The sequence below is a fragment of the Aspergillus brunneoviolaceus genome, assembly GCF_003184695.1.
Source record: "Aspergillus brunneoviolaceus CBS 621.78 unplaced genomic scaffold BO95scaffold_31, whole genome shotgun sequence".
NCBI lineage: Eukaryota > Fungi > Ascomycota > Eurotiomycetes > Eurotiales > Aspergillaceae > Aspergillus > Aspergillus brunneoviolaceus.
The window spans coordinates 194873-215918 of record NW_020290761.1 but is presented as its reverse complement, the minus strand read 5'-3'; the positions used below and the strand labels follow the sequence as shown (position 1 = coordinate 215918).

At 52.2% G+C, this 21046-nt stretch overlaps 5 protein-coding genes across 5 annotated transcripts; 2 read left to right on the top strand and 3 right to left on the bottom strand.

Annotated features, from left to right (window-relative positions):
* Window positions 1-2163: 2163 nt before the first annotated feature.
* atgI (autophagy protein ATG9) lies at window positions 2164-4617 on the bottom strand. Its single transcript, XM_025586424.1, has 2 exons — window positions 4487-4617; window positions 2164-4423 (listed from the first exon to the last, which is right to left on the bottom strand). Exon 2 carries the CDS (start codon window positions 4306-4308, stop codon window positions 2302-2304), a length of 2007 nt encoding a protein of 668 aa, XP_025442576.1. The 5' UTR covers window positions 4309-4423; window positions 4487-4617; the 3' UTR covers window positions 2164-2301.
* A 4671-nt stretch (window positions 4618-9288) lies between these two features.
* BO95DRAFT_122782 (GTPase-activating protein BUD2) lies at window positions 9289-13553 on the top strand. Its single transcript, XM_025580458.1, has 2 exons — window positions 9289-12424; window positions 12479-13553. The coding sequence occupies exons 1-2, from the start codon at window positions 9604-9606 to the stop codon at window positions 13438-13440; spliced, it is 3783 nt and encodes a 1260-aa protein (XP_025442575.1). The 5' UTR covers window positions 9289-9603; the 3' UTR covers window positions 13441-13553.
* A 1215-nt stretch (window positions 13554-14768) lies between these two features.
* On the bottom strand, window positions 14769-16370 carry BO95DRAFT_431598 (uncharacterized protein; the record flags this gene model as incomplete). The annotated part of the gene is made up of 3 exons (XM_025585018.1): window positions 14769-15415; window positions 15471-15667; window positions 15787-16370. The coding sequence occupies 3 exons, from the start codon at window positions 16368-16370 to the stop codon at window positions 14769-14771; spliced, it is 1428 nt and encodes a 475-aa protein (XP_025442574.1).
* A 692-nt stretch (window positions 16371-17062) lies between these two features.
* Window positions 17063-18948, top strand: BO95DRAFT_495857 (MFS general substrate transporter; the record flags this gene model as incomplete). The annotated part of the gene is made up of 4 exons (XM_025590848.1): window positions 17063-17182; window positions 17322-18147; window positions 18221-18678; window positions 18743-18948. 4 exons carry the CDS (start codon window positions 17063-17065, stop codon window positions 18887-18889), a joined length of 1551 nt encoding a protein of 516 aa, XP_025442573.1. The 3' UTR covers window positions 18890-18948.
* Window positions 18949-19101: 153 nt separating this feature from the next.
* On the bottom strand, window positions 19102-21030 carry BO95DRAFT_412878 (MFS general substrate transporter; the record flags this gene model as incomplete). Its single annotated transcript, XM_025584260.1, has 4 exons — window positions 20669-21030; window positions 20402-20607; window positions 19558-20323; window positions 19102-19479 (listed from the first exon to the last, which is right to left on the bottom strand). Exons 1-4 carry the CDS (start codon window positions 20798-20800, stop codon window positions 19102-19104), a joined length of 1482 nt encoding a protein of 493 aa, XP_025442572.1. The 5' UTR covers window positions 20801-21030.
* Between the last annotated feature and the right edge of the window lie 16 nt (window positions 21031-21046).

Sequence of the window (21046 nt, the reverse complement as noted above, 5' to 3'; positions counted from 1 at the left end):
AATGATATGATGTGTAGGGCGGTAATCGCAAACGACAGACAAGAGTCAACATGAAGAGACTCCGGAGGAAAGAAGGAATGAGTGGAGGTTGGTGAATGAATCGATCGATCAAACCATCAAACAATCTATTTAGAGAAACGACTGACGGAAGAAATGGGGGGGGGGGGGGAGGGGAATAGTGAAAGAATGGAGGACAGTGAAGCCTCTATTCAAACATGATTAGTAGTAAGTTGGTAGTAGTATTGAGTTTGAAAGGTGGGAAAGAAGGGAAAGAGAAGATGAGACAGTCTGAAGGAAACCACCAAGACCAGTGACCACCACAAACAGCAGTCAGTTCTGTTCTTAGATTAGTTTAGTATTTAGTTCGGGTAGTTTTTGAGCAAGTTTTAATCAATCATAAGTGGTATGAGTACTCATAACAGAGGGCGAAGAGAATGGACAACAACCCCGATCAGGAGTAGGAGCAGAGAGGAACGGGAAGGAAACACAGACTGGACTGAGGATAAGAAGTGTACAGTGCAATCCCAAAGAGGAAGAGGGCGGAGGTCGGAGCAAGCCTGGAAAAAAGGACCGCAGGGCCAGACCATTGGGAAGGCGGTTAATTCGCTGGCCTCACGCACTGGCTCAATGCATTCTCCAGCCTACGGTGGAACCGCCGTGGAGAAAGCACCCACTTGGGTGTCGCAAGACTTCCAACCCGTGGAAATAATCTAAAGATTATTTAATATTTAATTAAATAGTCCTGACCAGGCTGACCTAGTCCAACTACCGTAGACTAAACTTACCGCAGACTACGGAGTACACAGGAATTCTGCAGTTTCTGATTGATCCCGGATATGAAATCTTCAAGGCATTTCCCACCTCTCGTAATGCCAACCCGGATCAGTCCGGCTCTTAGGGCAAGGATCAAGAAATACTCCGACTTGATGCAGTCGAACTGGGGATTTTTTGAACATCGATAGTTCATGTTTCTGCATTATGGAACGAAGGTTAAATTAGAAACAGCTGAGGCTGGAGACGAGGGGAGAGAGACAGACACAGACACAGAGAGCAGGCCTAGAAGAACCCCGGATTCGCGAGAAGGAGGATCAGCTAGTCGGATGGACCTGTTAGAATGCGCCATCGATGGATCCAGACTTCCCAATGGAGTCCAGAGGAATTTATCATACTTCTACTCCGTACTACGTACTGATAATACATGTACATAGTAACGATTATCTCGGCTTTCCCTTACCGTCTTCCATGGTTATTGCTACCGCACTGTTTATTCTGTTCAGGAGTATGGTCCTTTACCCACTCCGCCCACAGTATTCTCTTAGTACCCAGTATGATATTGCCCAACGGACCACTTCTCCGTGGCCAAACCATCTAGACTAGCCAAACCGACTCAATGGCTGCCAGCCTTCATCTGACTGCAGAGTGCATGATCCAGGGGGGTAAAGGAACAACCACCAGGAAGGTTTAGGAAGAGGGGCCCGTCACGGCGGTTACTAAAAATAACATAAACATACAGTACTGTACAATTTCCCCCCTCCAGGCTCCGTTCCCCTGCTCCAAATTCCGAAGCGAAAGTCCCACACCTAATGAAATATTCGATGTCTTCCTCCTTCTAATATCCTTGGCCTTCTTGGTCTTGGTCTTGGTCTCCCCGTCTCGAGCTGCTGTAGATACTGCCAATTCACAATGCCATTCCTATCCGGGGAGGTGCTTAGATGAACTCACTAATATTGATGAAGGGCGGCATAGATAACAGTCACGGGATTACTATCACAAAGGGGACAACATAGTGTCTGACCCAGTATACGGTACAGTAACTACATGATCGAATGCTAAGTAGAAGGACTGTGGTCTCTGTAAGAAACCAGTAGACAGACCCTTCAGACCATATCCACTCAAGGCCCCGTCGAGATGAAGCATAAGACCCTGGCGGATACTCAATTTGCCCTTCGAAACACAAATCCCCGAAGATGAAACAGCCGAGAGTGAAGACCTGACCCAAAGTGGCGGGTTGAGACAGATGTGGGAGTGGCTTTCCACCTTTTTGCTCCTTCTGATGGCGGATGATTACCGAAGGTTGAGCCTAATGATAGTGCAAAATTTCTATTTCGGGCCTCCAGGAGAACACACTCGTTACAGAATACAATGACTACGGATAGTATACGCCTGAAAATCTCATCTCTATGATTATACTCATGACCATCTATCTGGGAGGTGACCCGGGAGGCTCACAGAGCCGGAAGTCTCCGGAATTCGTTCATATTCACATCCTGACGGACTGACACTGTCTGCAGGAGAGGGATCCTATAACCCAACAGTCGTGCGCCCCCGATTGTCCTTGCTCACTTGTTGGAAGCGTTGAATCAGCCCCAAAACCCCAGCGCCCCCAGCAAGCGCATCCACATTCTCTCCGCCTTCTCTCTCCTCACCATCCTCGTCCCTCTCGTCTACCAAATTCATGCGCCACGATTCGCCCAAATTGGTGTCGCTCGTTCCGATGCCTGCCCCGCTCGACCCCGAAGCTACATGCGGTGAAGCTCTGACTCCAACACCACGAGCCTGCGTAGATGGCCCATCCTCATCGGCGATCGGGTCAGAAATGGTACGCGACGGTCGGGATGGACGGTAGCGAGAGTACGCTGATGCACGATGAGTGGTGCGGAATCCGGACGCAGACGGTTGGTGATGCGGATCGAGGAGCATCGACGGGGCGGGGGACGTGTGATCGCCTAAGCCCGGAGGGCCGAACCGAGGAGCGCCAAAAGCAGACTGTTGGCCCATCATCCCGCCAGCCAAACCAGGCCTTGCCAGCGTTCCATCCAGTCGCTCACCATAAGTGCCCATCTCGATAGCCGAGGGTGACCCGAGGGTTGGAAACGTGGGCGGCGGATGAAACTGTCGCTTGTTGGATGGACGTGGATTTGCCCCATAATTATCCAAGAACCCATAGTAAGAAGCCAACATCTTGCCGTCCTTGGTGGAAAAGTAATCGGCCCGCAGGTCCTGCCGTGCGGGATCTCGTCGACCAGGGTCCGCTTGGGAGATGACGTTGGTGCCCTTCTTAAAATCGAACACAGCAAAGGAGCACAGGTAACCCATGCCATCGACATGAACGGTAAACTCCCGAAAGAAATCGATAAGACGGTCGCTACATTTGGGCAGACTGAACCACAGGATGAAAGGCGTGAAGATCATGCTCATGATTTCCTCCAAGAAGATCACAATCTTCATCTGATATAAGGTGGCGAAATCCTTCCGAACATCGTCGCTATGCAATCGTCCTTTCCAATGGCCCGGAAAGTAGTGGGTGAAGTTGATCACCTCTAGTAGCGCGTACTCGGGATCAAACACGTTCGTCTCCTCGGGCACCATACCCTGGGCGACCGCCCAAACAGATCCAAAAACACCCAGGTAGAACAGGACAGTGCGATCGGGAGTGATCTCAAACCCCAAGAACAGCTCCGGGTCCACGACGGACGCTAGAGCCAGCACAGATGCCAGCGCACCAGAGACGAAGGCAACAAATCCAGCAACCTGGACGGTCTTATCCTTGGGGAACTGATCCACATAGCGGCTGGCGAATGGGTAGGACATATTCGTGCGACGCTCGAAAAGGTGCCAGAGCTCGTTGAACTCCCGGAACTTCCATTCCGCCAACGGGGTATATTGACGCGACCCAATCTGGGACGGATTCTTTTTGTACTCATTAAAGTAGCGAAAGAAATAATGAGTCATAAAGTAGACAACAATGAAAGGAGCTGCGAAGATGTTCATGATGCCGGCAAAGATAAATCGGCGGCGCAGGCCGTCACTCAACGCTCGTCGGTGGGTATCTTTTAGAAACAATGTTCGAACTTGGCCCTGCTCGTTGAAAACATAGTCCATCACGCACAGATTGATGTTCCATTCTAACGTCCGTGAGAATAGTTGCCGGTTCCGCAAGAACGGGACTGGAAGTGTGAGGTCAAGTATATCCTTATTGACCAGAGCTATTAAGTAGTTTTCTTTCCGCATCAGTCGGTTCGCGATATCATGAGCATCCATTCGTTGCTTGGATTGGCTCCCCATGAATTTGCGGTTTTTGGCAGAGACAGCGCCGGCCGTCGCTGGGTTAGAGTCTCGTAAGGTCATCAGGCGGCTGACCACTTCCTGCCAGGATATCGTTTGAATCTCGGGATCGGAAATGCCGAGCAAATAATGGTAGAAGTCATGCATATGCTTGAGTCTTCGGATATCAAGGATATACTGAAAGGACTTGCCGATCCAGAACAGCGAGAGTAACCACAGCAGGAAAGTAGAAGAGAACGACATCTTTTTGGTGCATTGCTGGATATAAATGTCATCTAACGTTCTGCTACCGCGTACACTGCGATAGTCGATGCAATTCGTCAGAAAGATGCTGAAACCTACAACAAATGCGAATGTCCTATATTTGGTCAGCAGCTGTCTTGAATCCATCGCGATAAGCCGCAAAGCAATGAGAGCGTACAGGAGGCTTAACGCCCGGTTCAGTAAAATCGACCAAATCCCATTTCCGAGATAGTACGTGTAGACTTCCTTCAGAAAATTGTCTAGATTCTCCACATTCGCCCACATCCACATTGCTTTCACTTTGGGATCTACTGTGGCCAGATCTGGGTATCCAGCTGACCACAAAGCTCCATGGTGGCGTTTCCCAGGAGCACTATGCACTGGTAATTGTCCCCGGGCTGTCTCCCACCGCGCTTGGTCCATATGTGAGGGTGGTCGAGCGTGAGGACCATGATCGCGGAGATTATGAGAGGGTGGGGGAGGAGGAAGTTTTGATTTGAGATCGTCTTCATCCTCCTGGTCCCCTTCCACGAGGAGAGAAGCCGGAACCTCATCATCACTGTCCTCGAGTTTATGTTGGGGCGATAGTGCCTGCGGTCGCCGTAAGCGACTGGATCTCCGGTTTCGCGATACACTCTTCATGGGTGCCTTCCCGGCGGCTTTCGCGCTTTGAGGAACCGGGGGGGTCAAAAAGGGATCGCTCGGGCCTGGGGATTCATCCCTCTCGGCATGTGCTAGGGCTTCCTCCAGTTCGCCATCACTGAAATGACCCAGATGGTCATCCTCCAGGGCTAACCCTGCACGCTCCTCAATATCCGAGGTGTCTGAATGAGAATCGTGCTGTCGGATGGTCTCATACACTGACGGCGATCCATGCGGAGGAAGGAAACGGGACAAGATATTTGATGTCATCATCTTGGGCTAGAGCTCTCGACTTGATGCATGGACTGTAGACACATCAGTAGCTGGAAGCGGCCATCAAGCCGGGTCCAGAGATAGCTCCAGAGTTTTGCCGAATATGAGACAGCTCTGGTATACTCTAGGTACGCGAGGGTGTTTTGGAGGTCAAATGGCGGAACGTAATCGGGCAATCGGTCCTCTGGCACCGATAAGAGAAAGCCTACCAAGCAAGACCTGATGCCTGGCCAATTTCAAGAAAGCAGGTACGAGAAATAATCATGTAATAGCAGACAGGGTGGAGCTATTGACTTTTGGAAATGAAGCAGGTCGGTTGGCGCGGTCAAGGTCAGGAGTGCCAAAGAAGCTGGTGACCGGCTGCCCTCGTGATAAGCCGCGATGATGCAGGCGGTCACCGAACGGAAAAGAAGCTGGTGCCTCAGGCGTCAGGACGAGCAGTCGCATCATGTGATTTATCGGGGGAGTTGAGGAGTGTTCATGGTTATCACGTGATACAGACAGCGATGACAAAGCGGGCGAGTGTTGACAACAGGGCACGAGTCAGTGATTTCTAACTCAATGGTCACGGGATGAACCGCCAACGAGGACCACTGATTGGCTTCAGCGCCTGCGATCCTGCCATGACCGGTTAGCTGGCTCGTGCGGGGGTGTTCGACTCGAGTCAGGTCTGTGGTACGGAGTGCCTTTCCTGCTGTTCTCGAAAATCACTACTAACGATCATCATGGTGTCCAGCTGCCAGTGGTCTAGGCCGGGATTCGGCTCGAACTGAAGAGAACACAACCGGTGACAAGCAAGCAAGCCGCGTTCTTCGCAATCCTCGTGAACAGTCCTTCGTTTAAACCATAACCAGGTCACTACGTACTCTTGTAGTGCACTATTTATGAGAATTTCTGCTCCCCATTGAATGATAAGAAAACCCTGGTGATCAACTGGTTCCCCGAGAGCTCCACACTCAGTGAGATGACCTCTGGCCTTTCTCGGGTCAAGGCTAGACTACGGACGGGGAGACCCATGGACGCGTTCTGCCATGTTCACTATCTTCCCCAAGCCGAGCTGTTGACAATTCTTACACGCACCACACACACACACACACTCTCTCTCTCCCCCTTTTTTCTGCCAACGTCTACCGTCAATATTTGTCAAGCCAACCAGGGACCAGCGAAGGCCAATGGAAGAATGGGAAGGCTGTCCCATGGGGAAAAGCCACACCGCGCCCAGATAAAGATATCGACTGAACCACTCAGGCCGCGGTGCCTACAGTAGTGCCAACACCTCTACTACGGAGGAGCGCATTCTACGCTTTCTAGACGTAACGCAATCACTAGCATGGCCCGCAGGGTAGGCGGGCAATGATCAAGTCCTGTGCACACGATGACGGGCGAAAGACTTTGGCAGCTGCCATTGGGCCACGCCAACACCGAATATATTACTTGCTTTAAGGGAGGCGGGAAGAATCCCAGTGGCGATTATCGTTAGTTTCTCGGATCTGACCGCCGCACCCTGTTGGTCCGGTTCTGGAATAACGAATTAGTCCTCAGACCGTTCCCTCCTTCCACTCTATTCCGTACTACTGCCAGTGGTGGACGCCGTACGGAGGTACCATATTCCCGATGCATCAGAGTGGACATCCACTTCGTGGAGACTATTGAGATTGGTGAGATTGGAAGGAAGGTAAAGGATTGAGGCTGAAGAGAATGCGACAGAAGGCGAAGGAGAGAATGAGCAGGAAATGATTATGTGCCTTGAGGTTTGCTACTAATATTTCGGGTTTCTTCTGGAATTCCATGATTCGGCAATGGTTGGGGAAACGATTCGTCAGGGGGAAGGGGTGGAAACACACCGCACTGCAGCAACAAGAGTTCGAACAGAGCAAGAAAAAAAAAAGTCTCCATCCATATCAGTGGTGGTATAACTAATAGACGGGATGAGGATTCTAAGTCCGGAGTACTGTACAGTACTACTACATAGTAACTCCTTTCGACAGGTTTCAATGCCGTTTACAACAGTATGTTCTCCATAGACCGACCATTGCCCGGGTGGTGTCCGGTAGTTAAGTTAGTCAAAATGATACCTACTTAGTAACCTACTGGCCAGAAAGGACAATCACAATAATGTCGAAGCCCACAATCAATCCATAACCGCATCAATAGTGGATCTCAGCCTCATAAGTTGGGCCCGAGATTTTTCCTTTGCTCCATTTATTCTCCTTCCCATTATAGACAGCTATACGGAGTTGTGTGCAGTGCTCCGTGGTGAGCTGGTAGCTAAGTTATCAGCAGTGTGATCAGGCCATGAAGTTGCTTTGACCATAAAAATTAATGTGCAAGGGAGAGAATAGTGAACCGATAGAGTATTCTGTACCTACGTAGGAAGTAGAATAATATCATCTGGGAAATCATTACACATACTTCTCTATCTACTCTACCTACTCATAGTAATGGGGAGTGAGGATAATGCGTCAGCCAGCCAATGAGTGGCAGTTGCAGTTGAAGTGTTCCCTCAGGCTTCTCTTCGTCTTCCGAAACGCCTAAACTAAGATTCCCCCTGCATCTTGGCCGATTGGCATGTCTCCCTCTCCTTCTTCACCACCGTCCATCGCCATCGTCGCGTTATTGCTACAGTATCTCAACTGATTCTTATACCGTCCAGCTCAGTAACCCTACCCTGGGTGAAACGAGACTGCAGTAAGTACTGGTACCTTTTTTTTGTCTCTCTGGTGTCTCCCTCTCCGTTCAATTTCTTGCTTGCTTCTGCTCTTTATTGTTTCCTTCTTCCTTTTTTTCCTCGATAACCTTTGGATGCGACGCTGGGATGACTGGGCAGTAGGGAGAATTTCTTTGGTTTGCTTGCTTGCTTGCTTACTGCACGCCGGGGGCCACAGCTCTATCAGCTCTATCTACAGTGCACTTTTTGTCTTCAAGTACTATTGAAAGGAGACAAGCAATTGTCCTTTCCCCCTCCATTGACCTCGTTTTCCCTGTGATTCTTCCTTGAATAGCAATCTCCAGTTATTGTTCATCTGTGCCTTCTTGCTGAGTTGCATCTCTTCTTCCCACGGCTTCACCACCGCCTCCCGCTTTCATTCTTCCTCACTCTCTCACTCTCACGCATTCTCTTTCTCACTTTCTCACTCTCCACAGCCAAGCCAACTCTATCCTCTTCTCCGTTCCTCTCCCTTTTCCTTTCTTTCTCCCTCTCTTAACTCCATTTCGCTTGCTTACCTACAACTTGCCTCCACGGCTTTCCCTGATTTGTTCCTCTTTCCACCTACCTACCTACCGAACCCCCACCTTCACCACTACTCTTACCACAATCAATCACCACCAACACCAGCATTATCGACATAGACCAAACCAGCCCAGCCCAGTCCAAATCCCGAATTGTCGTACGAAAATGCATCCACGCTGATGCGGGATCTGCAGCTTTCACCACGCACGTTGCCAGGGTCATTGATTTCCCACTCCCCTCAGTTCCCTATCGATTTCCCCCTCCACCCGCAAAATCGCTGTCGCGCCTACCTCCAATTGACAAGTCCATTGAGCAGAGGTCGTGAACAGAACGCCAATCCCTTCTTTCAGCGGATGCAGGTGTGTGTTAATTGTTCTATCATTCTTCTCTCCCTCACCTTGACCCCATATGTCCCCAATTTTCCTTTCTCCGTCGACTCCAATGATATCACGCTTCCCGGTGGTTCGAACCAAACCTTTGTGCCGACCGATTCCTTAGTACGAGGAGGAGTACCTTAGAGCTGCTGTCACGTCATGACCTAATCCTTTTCAACTGCCTTTTGTCCCTATTGAACTTAGCTTACCTATGGTGGTTATCTTGCAGCGACCCTGTGGGTTGAAACTCGAAGCTTCGAGGATAGGAGTTGGAGCACACTGATTAGCGATTTTCAACCCCTCGACATTTTGTTACGCCTCCTCCCGCCCATCCATTCAACGACTGCCACCGCACCAACGCCAGCACCAGAACTTTCTCCTCTTCCTCCTCCTCCTCCACCACCTCCTCTCACGACCCCTCTCGGGCAACCTCACTGGCCCTTTCTCTATTTGACCCAGAAGCAGTTGATCTGTAACATCCTCATCGCTTGTACTCCCAACGCGCCGGCCTCGACCGAATGTGCGACTCCGCGTCCTTTCCTCATCCCGGACTCCATGCGTTCAGCTAGCGACCCATTGGACGACAAAGGCCCTCAATTGTTGGAGGACGGTTGCGCAGCGTACGTTGGGTGTCAGCGTCCTGCAACGTAACAACCCCGCATCCTCTCATCGTCTCATCGGTTTCTGTGTCTCGGCTCGTCTGCCTGCATCTCCTGTAGCGACCTCGTTTGAGCGCCGCTGCTGCCGGTTCCGTCGTGCGTGGTTGGAAAAAAGATGGAGCCGGAAAGTTCCAACGGGTTCAAACGGAACTCCATCCACGGAATATATAGTCGTCCTGTGGAACGGCGCCCGAGCAAAAAGTCTTCCTCTAAGGACCGGCATGGGATGGTCTATCCAGAGAGTTTCAGAGATAAAGGCATTCGCACAGTGACCCCGGACCCCGAGGCGGGGAATCACTCCCCCTCGTCCGAAGCGGAACATCTGGCTTCAAGTGCGGCCCCCTCCCCTCGCGCTGCCGCCCGTACACGAGCCTCCGATCGCGAAGCCCGTTGCGAATTTCACTCGCGCCATTCGGCCGGTGACGAAGACGAGCCGCCGCTGGAAGTGAAGACCCAACGGGCGCGGTCACGGACCACCAACTTGGACGATCAGCGCAGTGAGCTCTCCAGCAATAATTTTTTTAGATCCCGGAATCGTCTGGGCTCCATCAACACCGCAACATCCCAACTTAGAACCCCCGATGATCAAACGACGTCGATCGGGTTCCCGTCAATACAATCGCCCACTTACCTTAGCCATACCCTTGGTCGGCAGCGATCAAGCAAGCCTCCCGGAAGCTCGAATTTGGTAACGAGCGTGTCGGCCAATCAAACAACATCCCCGCTGTCGAGTACCGATGCATCCAAAATCCTGCAGCTCATGAAAACAACTTGTGGAAGGATGCACGGCATTCTTTCGTTTCGGACTGCATCTACGACCGCTTGGTCATCGGGCTATTGCGCCATTAATGTTGCCACGGGAAGCTTGATATACCAAGCTAAAGGAGAGCCCGCATTGGCCAAAACACTGATCCCCGATCTTCGTGGCTGTCAGGTTCGCACCTTGGTCGATCCCGAGACCCGTACCAACTATCTCAGTGTATCAACCTTTACTTCTGGTCTAGGGGTGGAGCTGAAACCTCACGTCAGCGAAACATTTGATTCGTGGTTAGCTGCACTGTTATGCTGGCAGCCGATCCGACCCAAAGGTGTTCAAAATAAGATGACGAAACCACAATCGGTGGTCATCGGTGATCGCCGCCTGGTTGAACGTAGGAGAAACTCGGAGAGCACTGTTCAGAAGGAGGCAGCAATCATCAAGGTGGGTAAAATGCTCCTCTGGGATAGGCCGAGTGCCTCTGGCGTTCGACCATCGTCAGGGCGTCGGGTTTCCACCTACAGACAGCAAAGGGCACTTTCTGCGTCTTGGCTACGCGTAAGCTGCACGCTGCAGGAAAACGGCGCTTTCAAGCTATACACGGAGTCAGACATCACTCTGGTCGCTTGCATTCAATTGTCGCAACTCTCCCGCTGTGCAGTACAACAACTGCACTCATCCGTCTTGGAAGATGAATTCTGCATTGCAATATACCCGCAGTATGCAGTACATTCTGCTTCGGGCCTAACGCGCCCAGTATACTTAGCTCTTGAAAGTCGCGTTCTGTTCGAGGTGTGGTTCGTCCTTTTGCGCGCGTTCACGATCCCAGAGCTTTACGGCCCTGAAACGCCAGTAGAGGAAGAGTCTCCGAAGACTCCAGGAACAAGCGAGACCAATGTCGCTTCTACCGCGGACATGTTCCGAATCGAGAGAGTACTTGATGTAAGAGTAACGGAAGCTAAGCTATATCGCTGCAGAACCGCGGAAAAGACTCCCCGCAGTCGAAAGCAGTCCCGGTCTCATAGCAACTCGGCCCCCGCCTCTGCAGTGAGTGATTACTATACCGAAGTTCTCCTGGATGGCGAGATTCGGGCGAAATCTGCCGTCAAATACCGCACAGCAAACCCTTTCTGGCGAGAAGACTTCACTTTCAGTGACCTCCCACCCGTTCTGTCACAAGTCTCCATTCTTGTCAAGACGATCAACTCGACCCAGAAGGATTGGTCACTGATCTCGCATGGCTCTTATGCCCTCGGTCATGATTCGAACCCTCTGCGCGCATTGGATGACGTAGAACTCGCTTCTCATGATGCCACGTTTGGCAGGGTTGACTTGAAACTAGATGACCTGCAGCCAGGGGTGGAAACCGAAAAATGGTGGCCAATCCTGGACGACAAAGATCAACCTGTGGGTGAAATGCTCATGAGGGCTCGGATGGAAGAGACTGTTGTGCTCATGTCGCAAGAATACACCCCGATGTCTGAACTTCTTCATTCCTTCACCAATGGTCTCACGATAAATATGGCTCAAGTCATGTCATCCGAACTTAATCAGCTTTCGGAAGCGCTTTTGAACATTTACCAGGTTTCAGGGACGACCGTCGAATGGATATCAGCCCTAGTAGAGGACGAGATCGACGGGGTGCATAAAGAGTCGACCGTAAGTCGACTACGATACACGTCGAGAATCCATTCCAACGACGCACGGGAATCAGCCCAGGACCGGGAAGTCCTCGTCAGAGACCTGGGCCGAACTGCTACTGTGGAAGCAAACCTTCTCTTCCGCGGCAATTCACTTCTGACTAAGGCACTCGATTATCATATGCGTCGACTCGGGAAGGAGTATCTAGAAGAGACGATTGGAGAGCGACTTCGCGAGATTGATGAGACTGATCCAGACTGCGAGGTCGATCCGTCTCGTGTACATCGTTCTGATGACCTCGACCGTAACTGGAGGAATTTGATTGCTCTAAGCAATGGGGTCTGGAAGTCGATTGCGGCCTCGCCCTCCAGATGTCCGGCCGAATTGAGACTCATTTTCCGCCATATCAGGGCGTGCGCGGAGGACCGATACGGCGACTTCCTTCGAACTGTCACGTACAGCAGTGTTTCCGGATTCCTATTCTTGCGATTCTTCTGCCCGGCAATCCTTAACCCGAAGCTCTTTGGATTGCTAAAAGGTATGCGCCCAACTTTTAGTCATGACTGTTTTCACCAGTGCTAATGGCAATCAGATCACCCGCGCCCTCGTGCTCAACGTACTTTAACCCTGATAGCGAAGGCTCTGCAAGGCTTAGCCAATATGACTACTTTTGGCAGTAAAGAACCTTGGATGGAGCCCATGAACAAGTTCCTGAACACTAACCGGTCCGATTTCAAACAATTCGTGGATTCGATCTGCGCGATTCCTGCTGACCGTCCGGCGCCGATTGTGACTCCCTCTTACGCCACGCCCATTCAGATTCTGGGCCGTTTGCCCCCAACCTCACGCGAAGGGTTCCCCAGTCTACCTTTTCTGATTGATCATGCGCGAAGCTTTGCCAATCTGATAAGCATCTGGCTGGACTCGGCACCAGAGAGGCTGAACGAGTTGGAGGAGGTCGACTCTGCTGTCAGCAAGTTCCATGAGCTAGCCCTCCGGCTCCATCAACGGACAAAGGATTGCATGAGCCGAGCCGAGCAAGCTGAGCGTCCAAGCGGAAACCTTGAAGTCAAATGGGAAGAATTGATTGACTCAATGGAGCGGTCCGCGACCTTCTACGACGACAGTTCTAAGCCCACCAGCCCGACGACGGAGGCGGCCGTGGCGGGATCTACCTCGGTGACGGGAAGTCATCGCAATTCAATCGGCTATTTCACTTCACGGCCGTCCCTCCCGCGTCGATCAACTGATCGCCCCCCTGAGGGTGATGAGGATACGCCACCCAGTTCTTCATCTGCGACGTGGGATCAGAGTCGAGTGCCCTTCACAATCCCTCGGTGGGCTGATCCGCGGGATAGTACCGGCAGCTCAAAAAACTCCTCGACATATTCCCTCGACCAGGAGCCGTCCAGATCTAGACGCTCCAGTATTACAAGGGAGACTACAAGCAAATATCGTTTCTTTGACTTTGTCCCCGCCACCTCTCGACGCAAAGCCAAAGATCGAGATCAAGCCCAACAGCAGTCCCGTGAAGAACAACGGAGTGAGACATGAGTATAAAAGCGTCTTCATAGGCCCGAACATCTACGCTTCGACGTTCATGATGACTATGGCGACCAGGAGCGGCCTGGTTGATACATGGGCTTCCCAACAATAGCCTTGTGACGCATTCATCCTTACATTGGAGCTGAGCTCCTGTCTTGTGGAGAAACCGACTCTCCAATTCTCGAGGACAAGCCGACAGCGGGATGTGCGAACCTCGACTGAAATGCGAACCATATGGCAGGTGGCAGAATTATTGTTTGTTGTTCATCTTCTCCTTTTCTGTATAACACAAGAGATCGATTCCATTATCGAAAGACCTGCGTCTTCTGGTGTAAATTCTTCTCCTCCCCTCGCCGTTCTCTTGCCTCCATTGATTTTCCTCTCTTAAGCAGCATGTGCCCACGATCTAACGTACTTTCTTCTGTGTGGTTGTCTCTTTGTTTCCTCCTGGAAAGCATTTTGTTCTGGTGTTGATACCCTGCTCCAATTGGGGTTGTTTTTGCGTCATTTGGTCCCTGGACGTGTGAACAGCCCACTGGATGGATATATTGGATCTCTTGAGGAATTGGGATGCCTCGAACGTGAGAGATGACCGACCCCACCCTTTGTTCTTCTCTTTTCTTTGGCCCCCTCTACATTTTCTCCTTGTGTAAATAGCGTCTTTTCTTCTCACCAGATTGGTCTGGGTATAGATGACACGACTACTCCATTAACCTGTTCGATACCGACTATTGGCTTTGTTTTCTGGAGTATGCGTAACCTAGGAAATTACTCTGGAACTCCACCCCTCCCCTTTGGAGAAGTGGAAGTGACTGACATACTGTCCACTCACAGGTCAGCTGGCCTGATTTTCGGGAGATCGAGTTGTCTCTCCAGTCATATCCGATAGCATGCTAATCATCTAGATACCTGTTCGGCATAGATGTACCCGAAAATGCCGGTCTCGCCTGTAAGCCTGGATGGAGCGCGGAAGTTCCCTCGACGGCCCTCATGAGGTTGAAATCAGGGAGGGTCGGGATCGCCGTCTATGAATGCTTATCAGTGTGAATAAAAGTCTGCGCTCAACCTTGGCCTGACATACCCCTTCCATATCGCCTGAACTTCGTCTTCGATATTATCTAATCACGTTGGTGGAGCATCAGGGTGGGCACCGTCAGGAACAAGATCAACGACCCTTGAGGAAGTACTGTTAAGGAGGGACTGGCAGTACCAAGGCAAGGAAGAACCAGGCGCAGGTCCATGTCGGCAGCCTCAGATAGAAGAACGCGACGCATTCAGCGCCCAACGCCTTCCATCGCTCCGCAGCGATGAACAGGGGTACGAAAGTTACATCGCGTTCAAGGCAAGTAGGCTAGATCTACGGCGAACGGCTGCTCCACCGGTAGCCCGATCCAGGTCAAATCGTGCAACATCTGCTGCCATACGGTCGCATCCCAATCTTCGGCCACCGCCGCCGCGAACCCTGGGGCTCGAGGGGGATCGTCGGGTGTTGGTTGCGGTGAGATATGAGCGTTCTCAGCGTGCTGGGTAAATGGTGTTCTAGTATCTCCTCGATCTGGTGTGGAATGGGGCCGTGCCCGACTGCTCTCCAACCATGAGAGCATGGATCCGATCACTGCACGGCATTTGTCCCAAACGTCATCGTTCCGGGACATTGTCGCCATCTTCTGCATAGCCGCCAGGCCGAGGTTGTGGATGTCTTTGGGACGGACGTCGACTGCCTTGCCTTTCGTCGCGGCATCCGAGAGTAGGCTCAGCTTCGATAAGACCAGCAGGCCGTACCAGATGGATGTGTAGCTGAACATGGGGAGGTTGGGGGTGATTGAAGCCGGCGATGCGAGGAATACTGTCACGGTGTTGAACGCGGAACGCGCGATGGTCAGGAGTTGCTGTTTCTCATACTGGCGAGGGTCATCCTTTTGCTGCCGCAGGGCGTGTCCGAGAACAATGGCCGGCATTGCGTTGAGCTCCAAGCGCAGGGCCCCTATTGAGGTCAGGAAATGGCCAAGCTATTCTATTCAGTCGCGGACGGGACATACAAGTATTACACTGTATTTTCTGTACGAGACGGTGCTCGATTCGATTCTCAAGTATGTCCATAGACCGGGACAGTTCGTCCGTGCTCATCGCATGGATAGGGTCTTCGACTTCTGGCTCCGATCGCCGAGCAAGCGATTGGATCTCAATTAGTGCTTTGAGAGACTGGTCCGTGGGATACTCCGCCCTTTGCCCTAAGCTGTGGGCACAGTAGTCGACTCAGTCCGTGTTTTTCATGATGAGCTGTCGCCGGAATATCGAGGCCCTGGTTCTGTTAGTCAATAACTCTGGACTGCATATCGTATTCACAGCTCGTACTTGGAACATAGATAATAGCACTCTAAAAAGGCACGCTGTCCGTCAGGGGTCAGATAGAGCGCTTGGGCTTTGTGTGGTTCCTCTGCCTCTTTTTCTTCGGGATAGTGGCGCTGCATTCTGAAGTTGTCGCATCTATCCAGTCCGAAGTCCACAACGATGGCCATAGCCATCTGCAGAAGCATGTACACCTGGGTATGGTAAACGCGCCAGTGATAGTGATACCATGCGATATGGACCAGTAACCCCCGGAGTAGATCCATGTCCCTCTCCATGTTCATGACTATGCGGGTCGAGATCACAGCTCGTGCTTCGAGCTCTAGTTTTTGCTGTAGATCGGGCCTATGCTCGAGACAAGCTGTTATTATGCACAGGAGAAGGAATGGAGACTGCTTGCCCAGTTCGACAAAGCTCGCTTCGGGTACAATGACGAATGGAAACAGGGGCATCAATTCTGTGCGGAATTTCGAGAGTAGCTCTTCGCCTTCAGTGATACTGAGAAGTCCCCGGGTGATTGATTTGTGGAGCGGCTCAGGTATAGAGCTTGGGTGTGTCGAAGTATTACTGATTGTAGAAGGGGATGACATTTCTGTTATAGATGCCAGTCCCATTCTCGGGTCCAAGTCGAAACCGTTGAGATAGTCTTCTTTTTAGGTGCATGGCTCGGAAAAGGCTACCTGGTCAGTATGTAACTGAGCAACAAGTGTGTCGACCTGTTGCTGGATGATCGCAATGCGGCTGTTCCTGGAGTCAGGGAGAGAAAGGTTACCCATCAGTCTACCCCCAACACAAGGGTACGATATATGGCTATGAGCTAACCTGATGCTTGCATTGCTGCGCGAGCTGTCTGGAGAAGCACAGTGTCGGTCAAGTCTCGCACACCGTTGACAACGTCCACTCTCAACTGGCACGCATTTCACTTTCAATTGAATGCATCGTACGCAGGCATGCCGCCTCGAGGGCGCTTGCGGAGGCATTTCTCTTTGTACTGGACAATAGCTCCGGTCTCAAGGCAACTGAATGAGGGACAGTAAGTTGACAAGCCGGAGGTAGAGAGAGTACGGAGATCAACACGGCGCGGGGTCGGAGTCGACCTCGGAGCCAACCACAAAGCCGGGACCGGTCTCGGTCTACCATACCAACAGATTACCCGATTCGGTAATTGTTGGTATAATCCAGGACCTGGGCTTCGAAATCAGAAACAGCATAAAGCTGTGTCCTCATTGCCATGAACTACCCAATATAGTCTTCACAAATCTCGATCAGTTATAGCTGGAAGATGTCTACAAGTCCTCCTGACGCAGCACAGCCAATCAGTTCTGTGAAGCTGTATAGCATCTTGGCCGGGCTCATGATAGCCACGTTCCTAATATCATTGGATGTCTCCATCATCGCTACTGTAAGTTCACCCTCAGTTCTTTGTTTTTATTTGCCCTTCTTGAAACTCAAACTGACCCGTCAAAGGCCATCCCCTCAATATCAACCCAATTCCATGCTACAACAGACATCGGCTGGTACGGAGCGACCCACTCACGAAGTGCGCTCTTCAACCTCTCAGCGGCAAGCTCTCCTCACTGATATCGCTGCGATGGGCCTACCTCGCATTCTACGTCATATTCCTGCTCGGATCCCTGATCTGCGGCATGGCCAACAGCTCCAGGATGTTCATCATCGGACGAGCCGTCGCGGGGGCCGGAGGCTCCGGGGTAGTATCGGGTGGGCTCTCGGTGATTGCAATGATCACCACCCCGCAGCAGCGTCCACTGTTCACGGGGCTAATTACCTCTCTTTACGCCCTGGGAACTGTAGTCGCCCCGATCATCGGCGGCGCGCTGACTGAGCATAGGACGTGGAGGTGGTGCTTTCTCCTCAACCTGCCCGCAGGAGCCGTGACGGTGGTGGCGTTGCTCTTATTCTTCCACCCCCCTGCTCCCAATACCAACAATGGGGGTGTCCATCGCGCATCCCTCCTAAAACAGCTCGACCTTCTCGGATGCGCGCTCTTCATACCCTCCATCATCATGATCATGCTGGCCCTGCAATGGGGCGGCAGCGAATCCGCCTGGGGTTCAGCGACGGTGCTCGGACTCTTCGTCGGCTTCGCATTCACGATGACAATCTTTGTCGTCTGGGAGTGCCACATGAAGGAGCAAGCCATGATCCCCATCGTGCTGTTGCAGGGCAGGTCGACCATGCTCAGTCTTGCCTTTGCGTTTGTGTTCATGGGGTCGTTCGTCATCCCGGTGTATTTTCTACCCGAATGGTTCCAGATCGTCCAGGCCGCGAGCCCCATGCGCAGCGGCGTCATGCTTCTGCCGTCGGTGTGCACCCAGGTGCTTGGATCCCTCGTCTCCGGGATCCTAGGTAGGTCAAGCTTAGGGCTCATGCTATCCCCGTTTCCCCAGCAAATCCACAACTAACGGCGGAATCCCTATAGCCAAGCACCTCAGCTACTACAACCCGTGGCTCTTCATCGGCTCCGCCTTCCTCTGCATCGCCAACGGGCTGTACACAACCTTTACTGTCTCCTCAGGACCCGCCGCATGGATCGGGTACCAGATCTTCCAGGGCCTGGGCTGTGGCGTTGCCGCCCAGATCCCTTTGCTGATGGTGCAGCTGGCACTGAAGGATCGACCGCGCGACGTTCCTGTTGCGATCGCCACGGTTCTTTTCACGCAGTACTTTGGGAGTGCGGTGGTGCAGAGCATCGGGGGAACCATTTTTCAGACTGAACTGAGAAAGCAGCTGCGGGATCGGGCTTCGTTGGAGTATACGCAGGTGGAGATGCTGCTTGAGGCTGGGACCCGCGGGATGCGCGAGGTGGCTGCCCAGGCATTTCCGGATCGGTTGGCTGAGGTGGTTGTTGCGTATGACAAGGCTATTACTCCTGTGTTTGTGAGTTGATTCTCTAGGCTTCGTGAGGTGTGTGCGCGCTACGCTGACGGTGCTTGTTCACTAGTATCTTCCCGTAGCTGGGAGCGCTCTGGCGTTTATAGTAGCCGGCGGGATTCCATGGGTCAATACTCGCCCGGCGCAGGGAAATGGTGACTTGCTTTGTGCAGAGCGAAGTGAGAAACCTCAGTCGGATGGGCAGGTCACTGTGTGAGGAACTAGCTTGCTGCGCGTGGTCATTGGGTATGCAACACTGACTCTAAAGGTTCTGGCGGTATCAATGGTAACATTAATGCAAAATGCAAAAGATGGCCAGGAATGGGAAGGGTATACTCTTGAAGGAGGGTGATATATTGACCCAGATAGATTATAACTAATACTAATGCAAACCAATTGGAAAGGGAACCTCGATTATCTGGGTCAATTCTATAATGCGTACCGGAACTCCTTGTCCTGCTTGTCAGTCAGGTCATTGCTGGGTAAACCATTCTCATCGAGTTCGATCTGCGGATCAGTCCCCTGCAGCTCCGAAGACCTCATCTGCGCGTCACGCTTGCGGTTGTCGGCTGCACATAGAAAGCGGTAGACGATGACGGCCACGAAGAGAAGACACCATGTCACAATGGAAGTGATCACGCCCTCGGTATACCGTGGCTTGTGCGTCCACAGCTGTGGTGAGCCGATGCAGCCTGCCGAGTAGCCTATGAAGAACATGGTGTTCACGATCGCCCGTTTGGTGTTGCCCTTCACATTTGAGGCGGAGAGGGAGAGAAGTATAGACATCGATGCTGTAATGCACGAGGACTAGACAGGGTCAGCATTGGTTTTAATTTCCAGAGCCATCGTACCAAGGCCCCGCAAGTATTGTGCATGTAAACTCACCACCCAAGCAGCAACGATGAGCCCCCACTCCGCCGCCACGTCAAGCTTCATCAAGAACACCGTCCCCACCAGTGGCGGGATGATCAGCAGCAGAACCACCAGACTTCGCTGCCGCGGGAACCAGTACACCAGCGCCGTCCCCACCCAGAGCAAAGCGACCTGCACGGCCCCGGAGGGGGCCGTGTAGAGCATCGTCTCCAGCTTGCTATAGCCGATCGATTCAATTACCAGCGACGCAAAGGTCAAGACGGGGGATTGCATGGTGACCAGCACGCCGAACCAGAACACCGCCCAGGCCTTGGGGTCCAGCAGGGCCTCGCGCAGCTGCGGCAGGGCGAAGGACGTCTTGTCGCCGCCCTCGCGATCCTCGGCCATGCGCAGCGACAACACTGTCTTCTCGCGAGCGGTCAGAAACCAGGCGTCCTTGGGCCCGCTGGGCATCAGCACGAAGAACCCGATCCCCGCCGCCACGGTGAGCGCGCCGCAGAGCAGGAACAGCACCCGCCAGGGGGCGATTGCCAACGAGGAACTGTTCTTGCCGATGCCGTACATCAGCAGACAGCCAATCACCTGGGCGACGCCATTCATGGTGATCCAGAGCGCCGTCCGCACCGTGTGCTCCCTTTTCCGGTACCAAGTCCCCGTGATGGTCACGAATGCCGGGGAGACGGCCCCCTCGCTGAAGCCGAGGAGGAACCGGACTGTCGCGAAGCCGGCAAAGTTTCTCGGGACGGCCAGGCACATGCAGATGATTCCCCATATGATACTGTCATGGAAATTGGGGTACCCATCAGCTCGACTTGTTTTGTGTTTGCTGGTCGCTCTGAGGAAGGGGGAAACGTACACGGTTGCACCCACGAACTTGGTTAATGGGAGCCGACTCATCAGATAAATGAAGGGATATTCCGCGACAAGCTGGCCGACATAGAAGATCGAGCTGGACCATGAGTATTGTGAGTTCGTTAGATTCAGATCTTCGATCAGGCCGAACACGGCCGCATAGCTCAGACTCTGCTTGTCGAGGTATTGCAGGAAGAATACGAAGCACATCTGCAATGATGAGCACCATCAGCTTCGTGCATCTTTGTTGGATCATAGTTGGAAGACTCACGAATGGCAGAATGACCATGTCAATCTTGCGTAGCACTGCCTTTTCCTCTTCCGCGGTATACGTATCTGATCCCACCGCGACAACCTCGCTACTCCTGCGAGTGCCATGATCCTTTTTCTCTGGGTCGTTCATTGTTGGAGGAGGTGAGGAGTGAGCTTATGTGTTTTGAGCAGTTTAAAGGAAGCAATAAGGAGACATTTGGCTTTGCTTGGCTGAGAATAGGACTGGTGTTGAATATACAGCCTGTTTGCCGGTCGACTCGGATCCCCAAACACAAGATAGGATGCACCAGGGATGATATATGGCCGGCATCACACCCCAGATTTGTCAATTGACCAATCAGGAATTCTTATCTTTCCAAGTTCAAGTTCTAGTATG

What these genes read in the sequence shown, in the direction of transcription:
- BO95DRAFT_122782 (XM_025580458.1), top strand. Translation starts at nt 9,604, where the DNA reads ATGGAGCCGGAAAGTTCCAACGGGTTCAAACGGAACTCCATCCACGGA. An exon ending in GCTCTTTGGATTGCTAAAAG is followed by an intron (nt 12,425 to 12,478) that starts GTATGCGCCCAA and finishes AATGGCAATCAG; the next exon opens with ATCACCCGCGCCCTCGTGCT.
- atgI (XM_025586424.1), bottom strand. Translation starts at nt 4,308, where the DNA reads ATGTCGTTCTCTTCTACTTTCCTGCTGTGGTTACTCTCGCTGTTCTGG.